The sequence below is a fragment of the Bemisia tabaci genome, chromosome 3, assembly GCF_918797505.1.
Source record: "Bemisia tabaci chromosome 3, PGI_BMITA_v3".
NCBI classification, from domain to species: Eukaryota; Metazoa; Arthropoda; class Insecta; order Hemiptera; family Aleyrodidae; genus Bemisia; species Bemisia tabaci.
Window position 1 is genome coordinate 38,053,910 of NC_092795.1, and position 23,456 is coordinate 38,077,365.

Consider the following 23,456-nt stretch of genomic DNA (forward strand, 5'->3'; position numbering starts at 1 on the left):
TTTCAAAAAGTAAAAATTTTACTTGACTGCGAACAGTTCAGATGCAACAAAACAATTAATTTGTACAGTAGGTAATACAAAGTTTGTAAAATTAATATCACTGGTATGAAAAGAAGGATATTTACATTTTAACAAATACAGTTACAAAAAAATAGTTACAACAAGATTATGATCATTTAACTTATTTACAGTCAAACAGAAATTATACCTAACAATAAATAAAAGTTATGCAAAGAAACTTTCAATAATGTCTAAATTATTTTACCGGTTATTTCACAGACAACCAAGAGGAGGAGAACATAAAAAGGAGAAAAAAAGCTTGAAAGAGAAAATAATTCAAAACTTTTTCCTTTGCTAGACATATGAATCATGTACGATTTCTTATGTTACCGGAAAATAATAAATAAATAGGCTGAATATAATAAATTGATTGATTAATCTTCACTAATGAGAGGGGAAGATTTAATCTCGCACCTTGATGGCATTTTTTAGTTGGGCTAAAACTTAAAATCAATCTTCAATGAGAGATCTTACAAGAGGAAGATTCACGAGATAATTATGCCTCTAGACTCCTGTTACAAAGCTGAGACTGTTTAATTTCAAATACAGAATCACACAGATCTGGAAGAAACAAGAAAGGGAAGAAAATCTCAGACACAAAATTTAAGATTCCAACATATTTCAGCACTGAATTTTAGACAACTGTTTTCTTCATTAAATTCATTACGCACTTAGATTTCCAAGAGAGTTTAGATAATCAAGTGAATGGCTACATGATGTAAAGAGACTAATCGATCAATGATTACGTGGTAAAAGTGCGTATGAAAAGAGATTATTCTCCATCATTCACCTATTCTAAAAAAAATTTCCCACAAAAACCTCCTTTTGAAGGAACTCTTGATTCCACCAAAATTTAAGACTTTATGAAAAAAAAACCAGCTGTAAACTTTTAATTCAGCGCTAAACAATATGAAGGAATCACATTTCACTTTCTTTTTTTTTTAAATTGCCAACCTGTGTTGCTAACATTTAAGGTTGGATAGACAATAAATATGGTACTATAAATTGATGACAAATGCAAGTTATTTTTATCAGAATTTCACACAAAAGATCGAAAAATATTTTGATCCAAATTCTTAAATCTGTAATTCTGAACAAGGAAATCAGATGGTTTCTGAGGAAGCACCTTACAGGAGTCCAACCTGACACAACTTTAATTAAGAATCTATGTGAGAAAATTGGAATTTATGACTACAGAACAGCTGAAACAGCATTCTTAAAATAGTTAAAAATCTATGCCACCATAAACAAAATATAAGGCACTATATTTTCTGAGATGTTCATGCTTCAGCTCTAATAGAACACAAAATTTGTAAATGAACCATTAATTCAAGCCAATTTTACTGCTATTGCTTGCAGAGATTGAATCGGACATTAATTAAAAGGAAATCAGGTGTGAAAGTGCATCACAATTTTGAATAAAATGATGCTGCCACCCATGGTCTATGCACTCATTTTTTTTCTTTCTTTTGATTGAGTGATTACAAATTGCAATTACATGGACGTCAGGGATGTTTACCTAAGGGACATCAACTTTTATTGACTAACATTAAAAATATGACTGAGTACATAAACTTGAGATCATTAGATCAAAATACACTTCAATATGTATGATCACTCAACATCAATACACTCGAATACTTTTGGTTCTACAGGAACAATTTCAATATCCGAATCAGAATCAGCAGGATTCGCTGAGCTTGGTTCAGATTTTATTTTCTCATGAGTTTCCTTACTTTGCTGTTCCTTTACTATATCTGTCACATCTTCTAGTGTTGCCTGGGAGTTAGACTGCCCTTCTTGCACGAAGTCTGATTGTGATGACACAGTACTCCCACTCAAGTTGTGAACTGAACGTGGTGACGGTGGTGGTGGTATCAACAAGTTCAGATAGTCATCGCAGATTGATTTTAATTCTACAGAAAGATCGAGCTTTCCTCGATTATTCCGTACAAAACTTAGTGACCTGTAGATCAAGGGAAGGAAATTTTGATGTGCATACTCAAAAAAAGCATGATAATTGTTGACACCCGGTATCGAGTTAGGTTTGAAGTAGCGCATGAAGGTAACTTCAACACGAGTTACCCTGTCTATGGGATTGAAAAAAAATACTAAAAAAAATTGTTCCTTTGACTGCTGTTCAGAGCTTTTAGAGCTCATCTCTTTTTGGAATATTTTAGTGTATTGGTATATTTCTTTTTCAAATTCAGACTTATTTTTGAGCTTGTTTGGTAACAAAATTGACTTCATCTCCTTTTTTAGCTTTTTTCTGTTATGAAATAGAACTGATGAGCCTTTGCAATACAGAATTTGACACCAATTTAGATTGAGCTTCTTTCCAAACTGAAGATACTTTTTATTGATGACTTCATCAGTGCACTGATTTTTTGAACAGACAGAAATATCGAACTGCCAACATTTATTTAAAACCATTATTAAAGCCATGAACAGGTCAGTAATCCACAGGTGAGGGTCCGTATGTAATTCACTTTGTTCTACACCTATTGTGTGACAATAGGATTTTTTGAGCATTTTGAGTGTCTGATCTACAGTCATGGAAACTTGCTTTTGCCCTGTCATAACATACGCGTTTCCCTCTGGTTCTTTTGAATCCTGTCCCTGAGTCAGTTTGGGAACTATCATATAAACCTTCTCTGTGACCAGAATCTGTGTTGCTGTTTTACAACAAAGTTTAAAATGATCTTTAAGTTTAGGCGACATACATTTGCCGATGTTGAAGGTCAGTTCAATTGGATCTTGCAAACAGAAAACAAAAGACCGGTCAAACATGAAGTCATTAGTCCTTGACATACGCAGAGTTTGAGCCTCTCGAACAAACTGTACCATGCTAGGAGGGAGATCAGTCAAGTTTTCAAAGTTAGTTCGTGGGATTGTAGTGCCTATTATTGGACAGATGACATTTTTTCCATAATCAAATGTTAAGTAATAGTCAAAAAATTCAATTAACAACTGACGAATGGATTTCTCTTGATATGGATTCTGAAGCAGAAACTGCTCTCGGATTTCACTGACAGTTACATGGGGTATATTGAAAAATGAAACATTCCATCCCATGTATTGCATATGCTCAGGTGAAAAGCTGTTTAAAAATTCTATTGTTGGTAGAATATTCTGGACTTGTAGGAAAAAGATAATCATCCAGCAAAGACAGTAGCTATTCATCTTGTTACTACCTACCAACTCATTCTTTTGGCCCCAGTATTTGAGAAACATTATCATGGTCTGAAGACGTGCATCAAAAAGAAGCAAAATTTTAATTAAAATACTATTATAGACGCCAAGACGGGACTTGAAGGAGATATCACATTGGAGCTTAAACTTTTTATGCTGGGCTCTAATCAAAGGAGTTCGGGCACGAATGATGATAACTTTATCGAAGCAACCGGATTTATAAAGCACCTTCCTGCAATCGTTCAGAACTAATTCTAAGTCTCTTACAACTCGTCCTGAAAAGAAGAGATGACAATTATTAAAATAAGCAAATGTAATGAGAGATTAACCTTTAATGAAGCCTCCTCTGGATAAAAAATAAAATTTTCTTGATCTCAAATTGCTGTGTGGCTAAGCAGGCATAGAATCAGTTACAAAGATAGAGTTAGAGATAGAGTTTCATAGATTCAGTTTCAATGTGGTTTTAGTCAATTGTTGGTCATTGATGGCTCCTTGCCAGGTTAAAGATTACTCAAACTGCAATGCCAACTCAATAAATAAACCCTTTGCAAAATTTTACTCCAAGATATCAAGTTTCAACAAAGTTGAAACGTAATCACAGTATCCTGATTGTTTCTTTGATTTTTGATTGAGAAATATACGTCATAGAGGGAATTAATTTTTAGGTATATTCCAAATAAACTTGATGCAAAAGCACTGAAAGGCTTCCTGGACTGAAATAAAACGTTATGCGATTTTTATAGTGTGATATAGAAAATTCGTCACAGATTTTAGAGTCCATTCACCCACCAATGCATCCTCAAATCATATTTTGAGCTAGAAAAAAAATGGGCTTTTCGAATGAGCATACAAAAATACAGCAAGTTCTTTTTTTTACACTATCGCACTTGACCTGCCATTACATCACCTGATACAATTTAACTCAACCAAATCGAGAATCAGCTGTGGGTCCCGAAAATTCCAACCCTCTAAATCAGCCCAAAAGCTGCATTTCTCTCCCCATGAGCTTTAAAGCAGTTAGAGACTAAGAACATTTGAATTCTCAATCAAAATTGCTGATAAATGGACACACATGATGGAAAAAATTTTCTTGCCCTAAAATGTGTTAATTATTAATTATTAATCACACAATTATTAATCAGTTGCTGAGGTTATTCGCATTGCATTTAGCAGAAGGGAACCAATGGAATTACAGTGTTTTCAAAATGGTGCAATTTCTATGCCACTAAAATACTGAAGATATGTAGGAGGACACAATTTATACCATCATTTTCCCTTGAAATCAACTATTTTTTTGGTATAGGAACAAAAACTATTTTTTTGTCATGCATGATTTTTAACACTCTTTAATTGCGTTGGTTCTCTCCTGTCCCAAAAACAATGAAACTTGGTTTTATTTCCTGAGAACTTCAAGGAATATTTGTATTTTTGGCTCATGTGAGAGTGCTTACATCCCAATTCAAGATCCAGAGGAAATTTAGCACCTGCAGAAGTTTTTTGTTTACCTTTGCTCAAACATACTCTATTCTGAGTCAAAAAAATTAGTATGAATAATTAGTATAAAAGAGAAAAAAGAACAAAAAGTTGCAAACAGGATGCTGCATTGTCGTTGATGGTTAAAAAATAAGTAAAACCATCACTTCATTCCATTGTGAAATCACAGGTTAATATTGATGCCACCAAAAAAATGTCTGTATGATACTAAAAATTCCTACATTTAAATACATAGGAGACAAAAGAGAGGATTTCAAGTTTTCAAGCCATCACTTGATCTGCAGTCTCAATTTTGTGATGGATAAAAGCAAAGATTTAGATCTCACTTGTCCCAGTGCTACTTTCCTCTGGTTACTCCAGTGCAAGCCCTTCCTCCAGAAACTTTTTCAATGATGACCAAGGTACAAAATTGCGCATTATATTAAGATAGATGTTTCTTCATCAAAATTTTACATGGAACATAATTTAAGCAACGTAAATTACTGAGAGTAACATATAATCAAGATATTACGTTTTTTGATGTGTAACTTTAAACTTACCACTAGATCAAAACCATACCCTACTAGAGTGAAATTGCATATTAAACATTACTGCGACAGTCTTTGCGATGTGAAAGTACAGCAACTACAATCTCCACACTATGAGTCAATTGGCCTGTTGCAAACTTTTGCTAGAGCAAAAATGAGAGTTGTTCCTTACAAATAATGTCTCAAAAATCTCGATGAGCGCATTGGCAAACTCTGAAATGCACTCCTAACTTCACAATCTGCGTGAGAAATTTGCGTTTTTTTAAGATTAACGCTTCAAAATGGATACTACAGCACAGGTGAAAATTTCGTTAGAGGAGTCGTTCCATTCAATCCCTGCTCAACATGGCCGATGCTTCCGCACGCAACTTGAGGAGAGCACGAGGTCAATCAAGGCGGATATCTAACAACGTGAGAAAAATGTGAATGTAAACACGCCGATTGTTATCAGGTGGTTAGAATCATCAAGCTTTGGCAGATTGGCGTTGGCTATATTGAATTTTGCGTAGTATCCTTGTGAGCAGGGGTTGGATGGACCCCTCCAAGGGAGCAGAGGTTGGATTGGAGGGGTTGGACTCCTCTAACGAAATGTTCACCTGTGCCATGGTCTCGTTTCAAGCGGGAAAATCGAAAAAACACAAATTTCTTACACAAATTGTGAAGTAAGGAGTGCATTTCAGCCTTTGCTGATGCGCTCATCGGGATTTTTGAGGAACTTTCTGTGAGTAACAACTCTAATTTTTGCCCTAGCAGAAGTTTGCAACAGGCTCATTTTTGCGCATTTTTTAGACTGTGAGCAACTCAAGGTGGCGAAGGGACTTGGCTTGATTAAAATGCCAGCAGGAAATTCAAATATTACAAGATCAGTGCTGAATAAAAACGTTAATATATTGGTTAAAAGTAAATGTGGGTAATATTCAAAGCGCAAAACATGTTCTATGTAAAATATTTAAGAAGTACCCAACTGATGGCCAAAGTGAAAACCCTTGTGTATCTGTTGCGACGTTATAGACTGATGTTGTATTCCCTTTTTTCTTAGGAAAACTAGTTGATGTAACTTTTTAAAACTTCCTTGTTTTTTCTTCACTATTGGCAGAATATTCTGTATAAATATTAAGCCAAGAAGTTGGCTTGAATCTCCTCAAAAATAATAATTAACGAGCGGAAATTTTGAGAGACTCCCAGGGAGATATGTGGTATTGCACCTTGGCAGTCGATGCATCAGAAAGCTTACTTTCAAACCTCGTCTAGTGGTCTATTCCTTCCCTGTCTTCAGATTTTTTTTTTTTTTTTTTTTTTTTTTTCAAGGATTTGATGCAGAATGAGAAACAAGTTAAAATAAAAGTAAAGCATTTTCTTACCCCATTGGATACAGATATCAAGGTCACTTCCGTCCCAGCAAAGGCCTGTGAAAGATGAACCAAATAGATAGCAATTGTACTTGACATTGAGTAGCCCTATTGCCCTTCTAACGTCTTCAAATACCTCTTGGTATTTGTACTGAACTAGGGGCAGAGTTGCTTGGAGCTGAGTGACAAAATCTATTATTTGATCATCGTACATTTTATCGTCAATTTTTAAGCGTGGACTTTCCTTATGAGGAGAATCTTGTAGAGATGCTCTGGAAGTATTCTGCACTATATTTGTGTGGTTGAGAGGAGATACTGAACAGCTCCTGTCTGGGAAAGGAGAAAAACACTATCATAAACTGAACCGCATGAAGTAATCAGGAGTCAAAAATATGATGAATAAAAGAATTATGATAGTAAAGATATGATGTCTGTGTATGAAATTTTCATTAAGTTTTAATCATAATTATAATTAAAATTATTAAATTACTTAAGTAATTAAATTTATTTTATTAATTCTACTTTTCATTATAATTGCAAACCTTTAGCAGAGTATTAAGATATTTCAAGAATGCGTCAAATTTGTAAAGCATAACAGCTCAGCAGGGTAGCACAGATAATGTAAAACACAAGGAGAGATCTTCACAATTAGCCTGCGTGCATCCCTTTTGGTAAGTGGGAATATTTAACGATGTAGGTACTATTCAATTTTAAACTTGTGATTTTAAAATTGTAATGTTTTCTTGAGGGTTGAAATGAATAGCATTCCCTCTAATAGAGTTGTTCACGGTGAATTTGATGTGTGTAACAGCAATGGAAGTTGTAGTTTGGCAAGTCAAGTTGGTATATTTTGGGCTACGTCTCAAATGCAAGCAATGTTGATGATGCTCAAGGAGTATTTAAGATATCCAGAGAACATATGGGATCGCGAAGCGAAGTCAATTATACCAGGGCATCACTGGCTACGCTCAAAGACGCTCGGACAATGTCAGATAGAAATCAGATGTGTGGAAAAATTATGCCTGTTTGTTGATGATTCCCATGGAGCGCTGATCATAGTCTGGCACAGTACAGGATTGCGGTGCAAAGTCAGCCATACCCTCTATAATGTCATCATATTATTTGTAAAAAGACAGATGCTTTCTCTGACTATTTATTATTACAGGGCTAAGGATTGCAAAACTTCATCAACAGTTTTGCTTTTCAAGGCCTTGAAGACAACAAATTTCATTGAGTGGTCCTGACAAAGGTCCTGATAATTTTATAAGAATTTAAAACTGTGAGTACTTCACTTGAGATTGTATTTTCATTAAATTGACTTGAGCTCTTTAATCAAAATGGTGACTAAGGATTGACTTCATGACCAAACCCTTTTTTTTATCTATTTCTCTCTACTGCCTAAACTTGAATGATCCCACTAGATCAGTCAAACTCTTCTTTGATTAACTTGCTGGATAGGGCTGGAGATATGCAATGTGCTGGCCGAGAGAATCTGCATTGTGACTGACCTCTGTGTTTAGACCATGAAACTCGTCATAACAGATCAACATAGTGACAGTGAACTTTATGAACACAAGTCTTTGACTAAATTCTACAGTTTTAGAGAGATAGGTTTGAACTTACCTTGAGATGTTGATTTGCTCCTATCAGTAGTCTTTTGGGATTTCTCAGAAAATTTATGATGACTAATATCAGCAGACTTTTCAGATACTAGTGATAGGCTTTCTTCACTGCACTTGGATGTATCTTTCTCAGGAGTAGATTTTTCTTTTATATTAGGAGTGATCGAGGAGGTTCGAACTGAACTCTGACGTCTATCAAATTCTGGGCATTCACCATCTTCTAGTTCCTTTGGAGTATTTTGGTGCTCAAAGATTTTTAATAGCTTCTCTGCAGGACTTAGCTGTGCAGGTTCCTTCTTTTTACTAGTCGACAGCTGAGAGGAGCTTGTGTCTTTAGCTGTTCCATTTCTTTCCAGAGGTGGAGTTGTTTCAGGCAGTGAGCTTGACCTTGAGGAACTTGGTCTTACATCATCAGATTCTGTACAAACTTTTTTATTCGAACTCTGGCTGGCAATTGAGGTTTCATGACTAACTGAAAATGTAATGCAAAAATGTTTAAGTAGGTATTCAATCTGGACCAAAAATAGACTGACGCTAAAAAAGAAATGCTTTAGTGCCCTAATATGCTGACTTAAGTAACTTTTTCATGGAACTGTCCCTACTATCCTAACTACTGAGGCCAAAGAGACTTTTATCACTTCTCTCTCGAGCACTTTTGGTACCCTTAAAATTACCCACGGCTTTGCCGATTACTCTTGCATTACTCGTAAAAAAAAGGATTTACTACATTCAAGATACTCACTATGTGAGCAATCACTCATGATTGGCAGCCCCAGAGGTTATCTACTACAGTGATGCTTACCTAGGTACCATATTTTCTTTGATCTTAATTTGATTCTTTGATAAGCGTTGTCCGTTGAAAAATCAGTATATGCTTACCTAAAGAGGACCTAATGCTGTACTTCTTAACATGTAGTTTTGTGCCATTCAAGAGGGGTGATTTCTTGAGTACAGCATCAACAGCACCAACCTCTGCATATTCTACCAAACAACCAGCCTCATACTTTGAGACCTTTGTCAGGATCAATTGCTTAATTTCTCCGTACGGTCTGAAAACGTCCTGAAGATCATGGAGCGAATTTCGCAAGGAAAGACCCCTGACGTAAACAGCCTGAGAAGGGTCATGAACGCAAAATGGTCTGCGGAGCTCTGTAGCTTCTGTGCTTGCCATCATGTGGTCCTTCGTCAGAAAGTGGGCGTAGAGATCCTGTTCATTAGAGAACATTACATCACAAGTCTCACATGTTGCTGACTGTTTCCGCTTGTTTGTCGGTGTTGTTGACTCCATGATATACTAACTGAAAAGAAAACATATGATTAGGTAAACAACAAGAAAAATTGGAAAAATAAACTAAGTGGGAAAAAACTGATCAGACAAAGCAACTTACTTGGCCATAAAAATAAATTCGAAAGTGAATCTGAGGATTTATCAAGTTCTACCAGTGGCACAAATGGAAGCAAAATCAATGCTTTAATGCATCAATTGGTAGTGGCGAATCCACCATCCGTAATTTTAATTATTGTGATTACAGCATCAACAGATCAGTTTTAGTATGAAGTTTGGTGATCTTATAATATCTCTGATCATGAAAAGAAAACCATTATGATTTTGTTTTTGATTGATTTCCTCAAGTCAAGTGTGTCCTCAGCATCAGTATTGGACATTGAAAGTACCCTACCTAAAACTCCAGACGTTTTTCTGATTTCCTAACCTTCCATGGAAATACTTTTCTGAAAATGCGGACACTCTGGTTAGATCAATAACACTGTTTTCTTCAATTCTTATGCAACAATAAGCCAAAATGAAGTGTGTAAATTTATAGAGAATTTAGAAATCTACAACACTTCATGGTTTGTAGTATAATTATTTGGCAATATTGAGCTGAAAAGCCAACGATGATGTGCTTCCTAATTTATGCTAACCGGTAGAAGTAAGGCAAAACTTGTGGTCAGTTGATCGGAATTGATTTAATTGCTCAATGTTTATTCACACAAAACAATCAAGGTGAAGATGTCATCAACTTCTCAAGTTGGCAGTGGTCTACTTACTTTTGATTGTCACGCAAAGTAGGCCAATTTATGAATCTGCGTATGATGGCAACATTGCTCGGGAGCATTCTGCCGTCAATCTTGGTTCATTATTGGACGACTACGTTGCGGATACATGAAAATGCAAAGTAAACAACTGCCAACTTAGCTGACAGTAGGGGGTCATTCCATGTCAACTCAACGATGTTTTGAACCTTGACCTCTCGGATCATGTTCAAACTTGGTGTGCTGCAAGTTCCTATTGAAAAAAAAAAATATTCCCCAAATTTTAGGTCATTTGGTCGCTCCGTTGATTTTATATGGAATTTCAAAGTTTGAAAAAATTGAGTTTTTTTATGACCGATAAAACTTTGAATGGCTGTTACTTTTCAATGGTTCATCCGAAAAACTTGAACTAGGTATTGTTTTGAAGCTTAGAGCTTCCTCTTTAAAAAAAAATAAAATAAAAAAAAAATTGAAAAAAAAAATTTGGAAAATTTTTGGAAAATTTTGAATTTTCAAATTTGAATTTTTCAAAAAGGTCATTTTTTAAAATTTTGATTTTCTTTGTAGGTAATCCTTACATAATCTTAAAGTATTTTCCAAAGTTTCATTGTGGGCCGCCAAGCGGTTCCTGAGTTATAGCAATAAACGTACCGTAATCCCTCTTAAAATCCATCATATGTACCTACTATATATGGACTGCATTTGGCAATTTGGAACTATAAATTCTAGCCCAGTTTGACAACAACGTAAGTGCCATTAGTTTCCCTATGCACTTAAGTGTTTTCCCAGAGGAGCCAGAATTTATAGTTCCAAATTGCAAAATGCCGTCCATATATAAGTCATGCATAAGCCATGCATAGTAGGAACAGATTCCCTTAACATGGCTGTTAATAGTTAATAGGCTCTAAATAGTGGGAATAGGATGTTTTCATGGATGCTCATTGTTTATTATCACCTTTTGTAAAATAGATACTTACAACATCGGAAGGGGGGGGGGGGGGAGGAGAGCGGGATGCCTGCTTGCTCTCCACATGAAAAATGTTTGCCCTGCCTCAACAGCAAATTTTTGCAATTTTTTGGATTCCTCTTCTTCTCTCTTTTCCTCCAGTGAAATTCAGAAAAATTGAACAATGAGCATCCATAAAAACATCCTATTCCCACTACTTAGAGCGTATTATCTATTAACAGCCATGTCAAGGGAATCTGTTCCTACTATAGATGGCTTATGCATGACTTATACTTTGTAGGTACATATGATGGATTTTAAGTGGGATTATGGTACGTTTATTGCTATAACTCAGGAACCGCTTGGCGGCCCACAATGAAACTTTGGAAAATACTTTAAGATTATGTAAGGATTACCTACAAAGAAAATTAAAATTTTAAAAAATGACCTTTTTGAAAAATTCAAATTTGAAAATTCAAAATTTTCCAAAAATTTTCAAAATTTTTTTTTCAATTTTTTTTTCATTTTTTTTTAAAGAGGAAGCTCTAAGCTTCAAAACAAGACCTAGTTCAAGTTTTTCGGATGAACCATTGAAAAGTAACAGCCGTTCAAAGTTTTATCGGTCATAAAAAAACTCAATTTTTTCCAAATTTTGAAATTCCATATAAAATCAACGGAGCAACCAAATGACCTAAAAATTGGGGAATATTTTTTTTTCAATAGGAACTTGCAGCACACCAAGTTTAAACATGATCCGAGATGTCAAGGTACAAAACCTCGTTGAGTTGACATGGAATGACCCCTGCCGTGGATAAACCGGAATACCGACGCGACGGCTGCGCGCGAATAGAAGCGTATTTATCTCCGATTGTAATGTTGCGCACATCAACCGATGTCTTATTTTTCATCGATGTGTTTTATGAAGCTTCCTGTAGTTTTCTGAAGGTTTTCCGGAAATTTTCTGAAATGATTTAAAAATAAAAATCATAGAAAGTTTGGACGCGTTACTCTCGTTTTTCCATTTTCTTCAATCAAAAAACGAATCAAGTACGGTTAAATTTTTTGAATCGTTATAGTTCAAATACATATTTCAATCTATACTATAAGCTCCGAGACCTCCTAATTTTGCGAAACTGGTAACGCTTAGTTTCAGCGTTCTACCAAGCCGATTTTTATGATTTTTGCGGCTATCGACGGGCAATTGTCTCTAGATAAGCCAACTCTTTTCAGATTTTCAAAATATGGCCTAGGTTTTTTTATATTAAGTGGTAAAGTTGCGAATTCTCCCATTTAAACAATGTAAATTTATACTTTTTGTCATAGTTCGTTTGAGCGATCTACTGGGCCGATTTCCAAGTTTTTTGCGGTAATCGACGGGTAATTGGCCCTAGATAAGCCCGCTCTATTCAGATTTTGGAAAAAGGACCCAGGTTTTTTTACAATCACGTTATAAAAGTGAGTGAATTTTCAGAATGCTCCGAGACTGCTACCGCTATGCGCGGGAGGATGCGCAGTGGTCAAGGAGGTTGCGCAGTAGCTGTATAGCCTGCGCATCAGCTCTACACTTATCTACACAAGATTCGCTCTAATTCCGTCAAGACAAGCAGTGGCCGAGTCGTCAAAGACGTCGGAAGCATCCAGTCAGATCATGGTGTGGGTTCGATTCCCACATCCCGATGAACTTAATTATTACCTGATTATCAATGATCGTTGTTTTACTGCAATATTTCATCAAGCAGTCATTCCAAAACGCGTCTTTTAGACTTCAAAAAAAAATGTGTTTCTTTATTCATCAAAACCAAAAAGTATTATATTCTAAAAGTAAAGTATATCTCATATCGTAATTTTTTAGGGGAAAAAGAAAACTAACACCGATAGGAGGGTAAAAATAGGGCCGCGAAGCGGCCCATTGACGGCGCGGGGCGCCTTCAGGGGGTTGGGCCGCGTAGCGGCCAGGGGGCGTAGCCCCCTAGTTTAAAAATAGTAAAAAAGGGCAAAAAGTGAAAATAATGACGCGTATTCTTAGGTTTGCGGCGATTTCCGCGTTGCGACAGCCAGGGAAGGGAACGCGGCTGCGTGATCTTCGCAGTGTGACGCGCCTTCAATCCGGCTGGCTGCAACATGCCTACATCCGTGGTCGAATAGTCGTATCATTGCGCCTGCCTTGGATGAACCGAAATACCGACGGCTGCGCGCGAATTGAAGCGTATTAATCTCCGATTGTAATGTTGCGCACATCTACCGATGTTTTATTTTTCATCGATGTGTTTTACGAAGGTTCCTGTAGTTTTCTGAAGATTTTCCGGATATTTTCTGAAATGATTTAAAAATAAAAATCATAGAAAGTTTCGACGCGTTACTCCCGTTTTTCCATTTTCTTCAATCAAAAAACGAATCAAGTACGGTTAAATTTTTTGAATCGTTATAGTTCAAATACATATTTCAATTTAAAAATAGTAAAACAGGGCAAAAAGTGAAAATAATGACGCGTATTCTTAGGTTTGCGGCGATTTCATCATTGCGACAGCCAGGGAAGGGAACGCGGCTGCGTGATCTTCGCAGTTTGACGCGCCTTCAATCCGGCTGGCTGCAACATGCCTACATCCGTGGTCGAATAGTCGTATCATTGCGCCTGCCTTGGATGAACCGAAATACCGACGGCTGCGCGCGAATTGAAGCGTATTAATCTCCGATTGTAATGTTGCGCACATCTACCGATGTTTTATTTTTCATCGATGTGTTTTACGAAGGTTCCTGTAGTTTTCTGAAGATTTTCCGGATATTTTCTGAAATGATTTAAAAATAAAAATCATAGAAAGTTTCGACGCGTTACTCCCGTTTTTCCATTTTCTTCAATCAAAAAACGAATCAAGTACGGTTAAATTTTTTGAATCGATATAGTTCAAATACATATTTCAATTTAAAAATAGTAAAACAGGGCAAAAAGTGAAAATAATGACGCGTATTCTTAGGTTTGCGGCGATTTCATCATTGCGACAGCCAGGGAAGGGAACGCGGCTGCGTGATCTTCGCAGTTTGACGCGCCTTCAATCCGGCTGGCTGCAACATGCCTACATCCGTGGTCGAATAGTCGTATCATTGCGCCTGCCTTGGATGAACCGAAATACCGACGGCTGCGCGCGAATTGAAGCGTATTATCTCCGATTGTAATGTTGCGCACATCTACCGATGTTTTATTTTTCATCGATGTGTTTTACGAAGGTTCCTGTAGTTTTCTGAAGATTTTCCGGATATTTTCTGAAATGATTTAAAAATAAAAATCATAGAAAGTTTCGACGCGTTACTCCCGTTTTTCCATTTTCTTCAATCAAAAAACGAATCAAGTACGGTTAAATTTTTTGAATCGTTATAGTTCAAATACATATTTCAATTTAAAAATAGTAAAACAGGGCAAAAAGTGAAAATAATGACGCGTATTCTTAGGTTTGCGGCGATTTCCGCGTTGCGACAGCCAGGGAAGGGAACGCGGCTGCGTGATCTTCGCAGTTTGACGCGCCTTCAATCCGGCTGGCTGCAACATGCCTACATCCGTGGTCGAATAGTCGTATTATTGCGCCTGCCGTGGAAGAACCGAAATACCGACGGCAGCGCGCGAAGAAAAGCATATTTATCTCCGATGTAACTTTGCACACATCTACTGATGTTTCATTTTTAATCGATGTGTTTTACGAAGCTTCCTGGAGTTTTCTGAAGGTTTTCCGGAAATTTTCTGAAATGATTAAAATATAAAAATCATAGAAAGTTTCGACGCGTTACTCCCGTTTTTCCATTTTCTTCAATCAAAAAACGAATCAGGTACGGTTAAATTTTTTAAATCGTTATAGTTCAAATACATATTTCAATTTAAAAATAGAAAAACAGGGCAAAAAGTGAAAATAATGACGCGTATTCTTAGGTTTGCGGCGATTTCATCATTGCGACAGCCTGGGAAGGGAACGCGGCTGCGTGATCTTCGCAGTTTGACGCGCCTTCAATCCGGCTGGCTGCAACATGCCTACATCCGTGGTCGAATAGTCGTATTATTGCGCCTGCCGTGGAAGAACCGAAATACCGACGGCAGCGCGCGAAGAAAAGCATATTTATCTCCGATTGTAACTTTGCACACATCTACTGATGTTTCATTTTTAATCGATGTGTTTTACGAAGCTTCCTGTAGTTTTCTGAAGGTTTTCCGGAAATTTTCTGAAATGATTTAAGAATACCAATCAAAGAAAGTTTCGACGCGATACTCTCGTTTTTCCAATTTCTTCAATCAAAAAACGAATCAAATACGATTAAATTCTTTGAATCGTTATAGTTGAAATACATTTTTCAATTTAAATAGTAGTCCAGTACCAATAGATCTAAAAAGGGGGGTATGAATGCAAGAAAGAGGTCAGAAGAGGTTAAAGCTGATTTTTATGTATTTTTGGTCGCTGAATCCGAATTTGATGCTTCCCACCAGATCCGCCTTGTGCATTTTCCGGAAAAGCCGGAAAACTGCCGAAAATCACGTTTTTACGCGCTTTTCCGGGAATAAATAGCTTAATATTCGTCGGAGCGTAAAATTAGTTATGAGCCAAGTTGTAGCCGAGTAAATTGCCGACAACATTGAAAGGGACAAGTTTTCGCTAGGACTTAAATTTAAGCCACCAGAGCCCGCGAAAGTTCGAATTCGGCCAAAAATCACGTTTTCTCGCGCTTTTCCTGCCATAACTCCCTTAATTGACTTTTAATTGAAAAAGTCAAGAGAAATGGAGTTTAAGGTAATCACATTTTGAACAAATTTCAATGTGATATTTTTCGGTATGATTCACTTATCGGCCGCTAGAGCGCGCCGAAGTGCAAAAAACCCCTGGAGGTAGGCAATTTCGACGATTTTCTGCTCAAATGCGATGATATCAGCTATTAATTCACTGTTGATACGCTGTAAATTCAAAATCGATGTATATTTGTAAAACAAATGATTAAAGGAATTATTTTTCCTAAAGTAGAGCTCCCAACCTCAACCCCCCCCCCCCCAACCCCCAACCCCAAGCGCTACGGCTGCGTATATACATAATATTGAATCAAGAGAACTTTCTTTCTTTTTAATTCTGAAGAATAATTTCAGGGTTAGGTGAGGACAGTGGATTTGATGTCAATTTCGGATATTTTGATCAATCATAATATTAGGTCACACGTGAGAATCATATTTCAGCGAAATATTAAGCCTTGGTCTGGAAGACATTCATAAACATCCTTCCCTCATTCGTTTTGAGAAATTTTTGACAACGGTTTTTCGATAAGACGCGGGATATTCCTAGTGACTCAAGCGTGTCAATGAGTCACCAAGAAACAATTATTTTTTTTTTTTTTTTTTTAATAAATGAAGAAATCCCAAGTTCAATGGAAGATATAAACGATTTCGGCCGTGCCGCCGTTATGATGCAATGAGCAAAGCATATACATTTTTTTGACTCTTCATCTTCTTTTCTGTGTTTCACAATGACAATTTCTAAAAATGTTAAAAGGCCTATAGGGGACAATCGATTGGGCATTCCCCAGGAAATTATTGATGGGAGAATATTTTTCAGTTTTGTAGATTTTGGACCGAATGTATTCAGAAATTAAGGTGGCATCGTGTTCATCGCTACTTTTATTCGGGTAAAATGCGTCCGGAAAAGGACTTGAAAACCAATATTTCTGAAATAAACTACAGAAGACTCTCCAAGATCTTGATATAATGATGTCACTCTCATAATTTTTCATCAACTCGTGTTTAGCAGTTCTTAAATCAGGTTTATATTCTCCCTTAAATTCGCCTATTAAGTCTGTCAACATGAATTGACACTCATTTAAGTATAAAGTCAAGTAATCAAAAATCTGTCGCATGACCTCGGAAATAAGCTCTTCATACGACCCTTTCTTACGTGAAGTCTCCGATTTAGTCACAGGAAAAGACAATCTTATAAACTTTAAATTACGATTCGAATGATACCTGGCTTCCTCTGCGACTAAATCCTCCACCTTGCGTAATTTTGACGCAACATAGCTGAGCACCAAGGATTCGTTGTATGCATAGTACACAATAACCGATCCCGCATATTTAATGCAGTTACACTTATCACAATTACACGTCCATGCAATTGAAGTTTATTGTCTTTTAGCTTTACATTAGCAAGCATACTTTCACCACAAAATGAGCAACATCGCTTAAAGTCAAATTCTGGCTCATCGGAGTGCACTTGTCTCAGCCTGATTGATCGTTCCTGAATTTTTAGCATCCGCTTCAAATGAGCAACGATTGATTTTTCATTCACATATTCTTTTTGACATTTTTATTGCTTTGTCACTGTAGCGAGGGAGACAATAGCTCGTATTTTTTTACCTTTTTTTCTAATACCTGCTCTCCAAAATGAGGGCAAGCCTTTTCTCTCCTACCAACACTGGTCTGGCTGTTTCAAGTGCTTTCTCAGAAATGAGATACCAAACTCATCACGTATTATCGATATGGGATATGGCGCGTAAATTAACGAAAAATTCTGACATAGAAATGATTCAAGTTAGTGGAAAACGCAAGGAACTATTGAATTCACACGTGCACTTAAGCTTGAGATGAAGTATGTTGAAAGACGGAGATTCGACATAGGCTGAAGATTAGGAGCTGATCAGTCTCAGATTCCCAGTGCCACAATTTTGACTTAATACCCTCAAACATGCGTATTAGTAGAGGCTGGCCGAAATATCTAGGCAAGATGTTAGATTTTGCATGGTGTATAATGAATGTTTTCACCCTTTCTAGCTTTCCCTCTCCCCCGACCATGGCTGCCTTTTCACTTTTCACTCATCGCGCCCGCCACAACCCGCCGTTAAAACATGCCCGCGCGCTCCTCTACCTGCGATTGTACTGCAGCACTCCGCGAGTTTAAAGAGGGCTTTCCCGGCATTATAGGAGTGACCACAGCTGTTTCCGCCAGGCCAAAGAGATATGGTCAAAACTGAAGATGATATATATACCTCTAGGCTCCAAGTTGGACGAGAGCAAAAAATTTGATGTACGCTGATTTTATTTGCGACCTTGTGCACACAGATTTCATCCTCCATGCAATGCTACAGATTCACTCTTCAAAGTTGCGAGCGGAATAAAATCTCTATGACAAGTAATAAACGAGATACGCGAATCAAATATACATATCTGTCATGATACGCCAATATTTTCAACATATGCTGCTAATTCATCGCATTTGAGCAGAAAATCGTCGAAATTGCCTACCTCTAGGGGTTTTTTGCACTTCGGCGCGCTCTAGCGGCCGATAAGTGAATCATACCGAAAAATATCACATTGAAATTTGTTCAAAATGTGATTACCTTAAACTCCATTTCTCTTGACTTTTTCAATTAAAAGTCAATTAAGGGAGTTATGGCAGGAAAAGCGCGAGAAAACGTGATTTTTGGCCGAATTCGAACTTTCGCGGGCTCTGGTGGCTTAAATTTAAGTCCTAGCGAAAACTTGTCCCTTTCAATGTTGTCGGCAATTTACTCGGCTACAACTTGGCTCATAACTAATTTTACGCTCCGACGAATATTAAGCTATTTATTCCCGGAAAAGCGCGTAAAAACGTGATTTTCGGCAGTTTTCCGGCTTTTCCGGAAAACGCACAAGGCGGATCTGGTGGGAAGCATCAAATTCGGATTCAGCGACCAAAAATACATAAAAATCAGCTTTAACCTCTTCTGACCTCTTTCTTGCATTCATAAACTCCTATTGGTACTGGACTATAGAGTAAAACAGGGCAAAAAGGTGAAAAGTAGGACGCGATGCGTTACTCTCGTTTTTCCATTTTCTTCAATCAAAAACCGAATCAAATACGATTAAATTTTTTGAATCGTTATAGTTCAAATACATATTTCAATTTAAAAATAGTAAAACAGGGCAAAAAGTGAAAATAATGACGCATTTTCTTAGGTTTGCGGCGATTTCCGCGTTGGGACTGCCAGGGAAGGGAACGCGGCTGCGTGATCTTCGCAGTTTGACGCGCCTTCAATCCGGCTGGCTGCAACATGCCTACATCCGTGGTCGAATAGTCGTATCATTGCGCCTGCCGTGGATGAACCGAAATACCGACGGCTGCGCGCGAATAGAAGCGTATTTATCTCTGAGTGTAACGTTGCACACATCTACTGATGTTTTATTTTTAATCGATGTGTTTTACGAAGCTTCCTGTAGTTTTCTGAAGGTTTTCCGACAATTTTCTGAAATGATTTAAGAATACCAATCAAAGAAAGTTTCGACGCGATACTCTCATTTTTCCAATTTCTTCAATCAAAAAACGAATCAAATACGATTAAATTCTTTGAATCGTTATAGTTGAAATACATTTTTCAATTTAAATATAGTAAAACAGGTCAAAAAGGTGAAAAGTAGGACGCAATGCGTTACTCTCGTTTTTCCATTTTCTTCAATCAAAAACCGAATCAAATACGGTTAAATTTTTTGAATCGTTATAGTTCAAATACATATTACAAATGAAATATAGTAAAACACGGCAAAAAGTGAAAATAATGACGCGTATTCTTAGGTTTGCGGCGATTTCAGCGTTGCGACAGCCAGGGAAGGGAACGCGGCTGCGTGATCTTCGCAGGTTGAAGGGCCTTCAATCCGGCTGGCTGTAACATGCCTACATCGGAGTCGAATAGTCGTATCATTGCGCCTGCCGTGGAAGAACCGAAATACCGACGGCAGCGCGCGAAGAAAAGCATATTTATCTCCGATTGTAACGTTGCACACATCTACTGATGTTTTATTTTTAATCGATGTGTTTTACGAAGCTTCCTGTAGTTTTCTGAAGGTTTTCCGGAAATTTTCTGAAATGATTTAAGAATACCAATCAAAGAAAGTTTCGACGCGATACTCTCGTTTTTCCAATTTCTTCAATCAAAAAACGAATCAAATACGATTAAATTTTTTGAATCGTTATAGTTCAAATACATATTTCAATTTAAATATAGTGAAACAGGGCAAAAAGTTAAAATAATGACGCGTAAGTATTCTTAGGTTTGCGGCGATTTCCGCGTTGCGACAGCCAGGGAAGGGAACGCGGCTGCGTGATCTTCGCAGTTTGACGCGCCTTCAATCCGGCTGGCTGCAACATGCCTACATCCGTGGTCGAATAGTCGTATCATTGCGCCTGCCGTGGATGAACCGAAATACCGACGGCTGCGCGCGAATAGAAGCGTATTTTTCTCCGATTGTAACGTTGCACACATCTACTGATGTTTTATTTTTACTCGATGTGTTTTACGAAGCTTCCTGGTGTGTTCTGAAGGTTTTCCGGAAATTTTCTGAAATGATTAAAAAATAAAAATCATAGAAAGTTTCGACGCGTTACTCCCGTTTTTCCATTTTCTTCAATCAAAAAACGAATCAAGTACGGTTAAATTTTTTGAATCGTTATAGTTCAAATACATATTTCAATTTAAAAATAGTAAAATAGGGCAAAAAGTTAAAATAATGACGCGTATTCTTAGGTTTGCGGCGATTTCATCATTGCGACAGCCAGGGAAGGGAACGCGGCTGCGTGATCTTCGCAGTTTGACGCGCCTTCAATCCGGCTGGCTGCAACATGCCTACATCCGTGGTCGAATAGTTGTATCATTGCGCCTGCGGGTCATTCCATGTCAACCCAACGAGGTTTTGAACCTTGACCTCTCGGATCATTTTCAATTTGGTGTGCTGCAAGTTCCCATTGAAAAAAAAATATTCCCCAAATTTTAGGTCATTTGGTTGCTCCGTTGATTTTATATGGAATTTCAAAATTTGGAAAAATTGAGTTTTTTTATGACGGATATAACTTTGAACGGCTGTTACTTTACAACGGTTCATCGGAAAAACTTGAACTAGGTCTTGTTTTGAAGCTTAGAGCTTCTTCTTTAAAAAAAAAATTGAAAAAAAAATATTGAAAATTTTTGGAAAATTTTGAATTTTCAAATTTGAATTTTTCAAAAAAGGCATTTTTTAAAATTTTGATTTTCTTTGTAGGTGATCCTTACATAATCTTAAAGCATTTTCCGAAGTTTCATTGTGGGCCGCCAAGCGGTTCCTGAGTTATAGCAATAAATGTACCGTACTTAATCTCTCTTAAAATCCATCATATGTACCTACTATATATATAAGTCATGCATAAGCCATGCATAGTAGGAACAGATTCCCTTGACATGGCTGTTAACAGTTAATAGGCTCTAAAGAGTGGGAATAGGATGTTTTCATGGATGCTCATTGTTTATTATCACCTTTTGTAAAATAGATACTTACAACATCGGAAGGGGGGGAGGAGAGCGGGATGCCTGCTTGCTCTCCACATGAAAAATGTTTGCCCTGCCTCAACAGCAAATTTTTGCAATTTTTTGGATTATGAAGGCTTGGCGGCCCACAATGAAACTTTGGGAAATGCTTTGAGATTATGTGAGAATCACCTACAAAGAAAATCAAAATTTTAAAAAATGCCCTTTTTGAAAAATTCAAATTTGAAAATTCAAAATTTTCCAAAAATTTTCAAAATTTTATTTTCAATTTTTTTTTAAAGAAGAAGCTTTAAGCTTCAAAACAAGACCTAGTTCAAGTTTTTCCGATGAACCGTTGAAAAGTAACAGCCGTTCAAAGTTATATCGGTCATAAAAAAACTCAATTTTTTCCAAATTTTGAAATTCCATATGAAATCAACGGAGCAACCAAATGACCTAAAATTTTGGGAATATTCTTTTTTCAATAGGAACTTGCAGCACACCAAATTTGAACATGATCCGAGATGTCAAGGTTCAAAACCTCGTTGAGTTGACATGGAATGACCCTCGGTACCTCTCATACGTTTGGACAATCAATCATTCTGAGACCGGGTACATTTGTGCAAGCATTGAACTTCAAAAGTGAATACATAAGTATTTGATCAAAAATTAGACTCACCGCTTATGAACAAACTGAGATTTGATACGTACAGGCTACACAAGTTTGGTGCGTATAGGAATGTACCTGTTACAGTGGACTCTCGATAATTCGAACCTCGATAATTCGAAAACCTCGTTAATTCGAAGGAAAGTCCTTTTCCCTTGAAAATCTCTCGATAATTCGAAGAAAATCAATGTATTTTTCTCCCTTCGTTATTTCAAAATTTTTAAGCTAGCACGGCCCTCTATAATTCGAAATTGCGACGAAAATTCTCTCTGTAATTCGAAACGTGGGAAGTAAATATGGTTCTCCCTCTATAATTCGAAATAAGACGGTACATTCTCTCTACAATTCGAAGTCAACTGTTTATGTACCTGGCCGGTGTCTGAAAGAGCTGATAGGATTGTCAAAATGTAAACAGTTAATTAATAATTTTAAAATTAAATATAAATAATAAATACTTAATAATAACTTAGTGTAATTTTTACCTCCGTGAAGAAATAAACTGATATTTTTGGTTCCTTTTGACGTAAATCCGTCCATTTGCCTCTCTACAGTCGAACCTCTCTAATTCGAAATTTCCTCACATGAATCTCTTTAATTCGATCTCTCTCTATTTCGAAACCTCGCTAATTCGAAGAAAAAGCCGATTCCCTTCAATTTCGAATTATCGAGAGTCCACTGTACATGTTAGTTTGGCATGGCTACAGTCAGTTTTAGCCAGATAACCCATCATACAGTTCTGAATCTACGGTCATGTTGTTTTCAACTGATTACTCTTGAAATAAACCATTACACATGGAAATTCGGACGGAGGACAGTCATAAATATGTACCTTAAATCAACCTATCTTGAAGCGTGGGTGAATGTCATGCAAGTACTCTTTCTTGGTGAAACGAAGAACACTATATGGCTGGCTCCGATAATCAAGCACTCTCAGCTTGTAACTTCGTAAAAAATTGGTTTGGAAGCATGTAGTGGTAATTCTAACCTCAACAGAACAAGCATGATCAATGAATTAACAGCAAAAAAACTAACCGATAGTGAAAAAATTTGAACGCGTTGCATGAAAGATGGCAACCTGACAAATCACATAGAAAGAAAACACACAAAAGCGTAACACGATAAACTTATGGGATTTACTGATCTGATAAAAGCAAACACATTACGAAAGGACACCCGTTGGCGTGAATGAAAACCATTGAAAACAATGCAGAATTGCAGATCGGGGTGTGAGTGTGCGTACACTGTGTGGGAGGGTGAGCATGTGTGTGTGCGAGTAAGAACACGGAATATTGCATTGCTGGT

At 37.0% G+C, this 23,456-nt stretch overlaps 1 protein-coding gene across 3 annotated transcripts; it reads right to left on the reverse strand.

Annotated features, from left to right (window-relative positions):
• Positions 1-23,375, reverse strand: LOC109038975 (uncharacterized). 3 transcript variants are annotated; one of them, XM_072298321.1, is made up of 5 exons: positions 23,187-23,375; positions 9,124-9,542; positions 8,246-8,716; positions 6,635-6,952; positions 1-3,527 (listed from the first exon to the last, which is right to left on the reverse strand). In XM_072298321.1, exons 2-5 carry the CDS (start codon positions 9,530-9,532, stop codon positions 1,675-1,677), a joined length of 3,051 nt encoding a protein of 1,016 aa, XP_072154422.1. In that variant the 5' UTR covers positions 9,533-9,542; positions 23,187-23,375; the 3' UTR covers positions 1-1,674. The 3 variants fall into 3 exon arrangements, with proteins under 3 accessions (XP_072154422.1, XP_072154423.1, XP_018909802.2); XM_072298322.1 differs by having other exon boundaries at positions 8,459-8,716; positions 22,984-23,375; XM_019054257.2 differs by having other exon boundaries at positions 22,984-23,375.
• Between the last annotated feature and the right edge of the window lie 81 nt (positions 23,376-23,456).

Excerpts from the sequence above, each read along its gene's own strand:
- LOC109038975 (XM_072298321.1), bottom strand. The coding sequence starts at position 9,532 with ATGGAGTCAACAACACCGACAAACAAGCGGAAACAGTCAGCAACATGT. Across the intron at positions 6,953-8,245 it reads GAGCAAATCAACATCTCAAG|ACAGGAGCTGTTCAGTATCT; the intron begins GTAAGTTCAAAC and ends CTCCTTTCCCAG. Across the intron at positions 3,528-6,634 it reads TGATATCTGTATCCAATGGG|GACGAGTTGTAAGAGACTTA; the intron begins GTAAGAAAATGC and ends TCTTCTTTTCAG.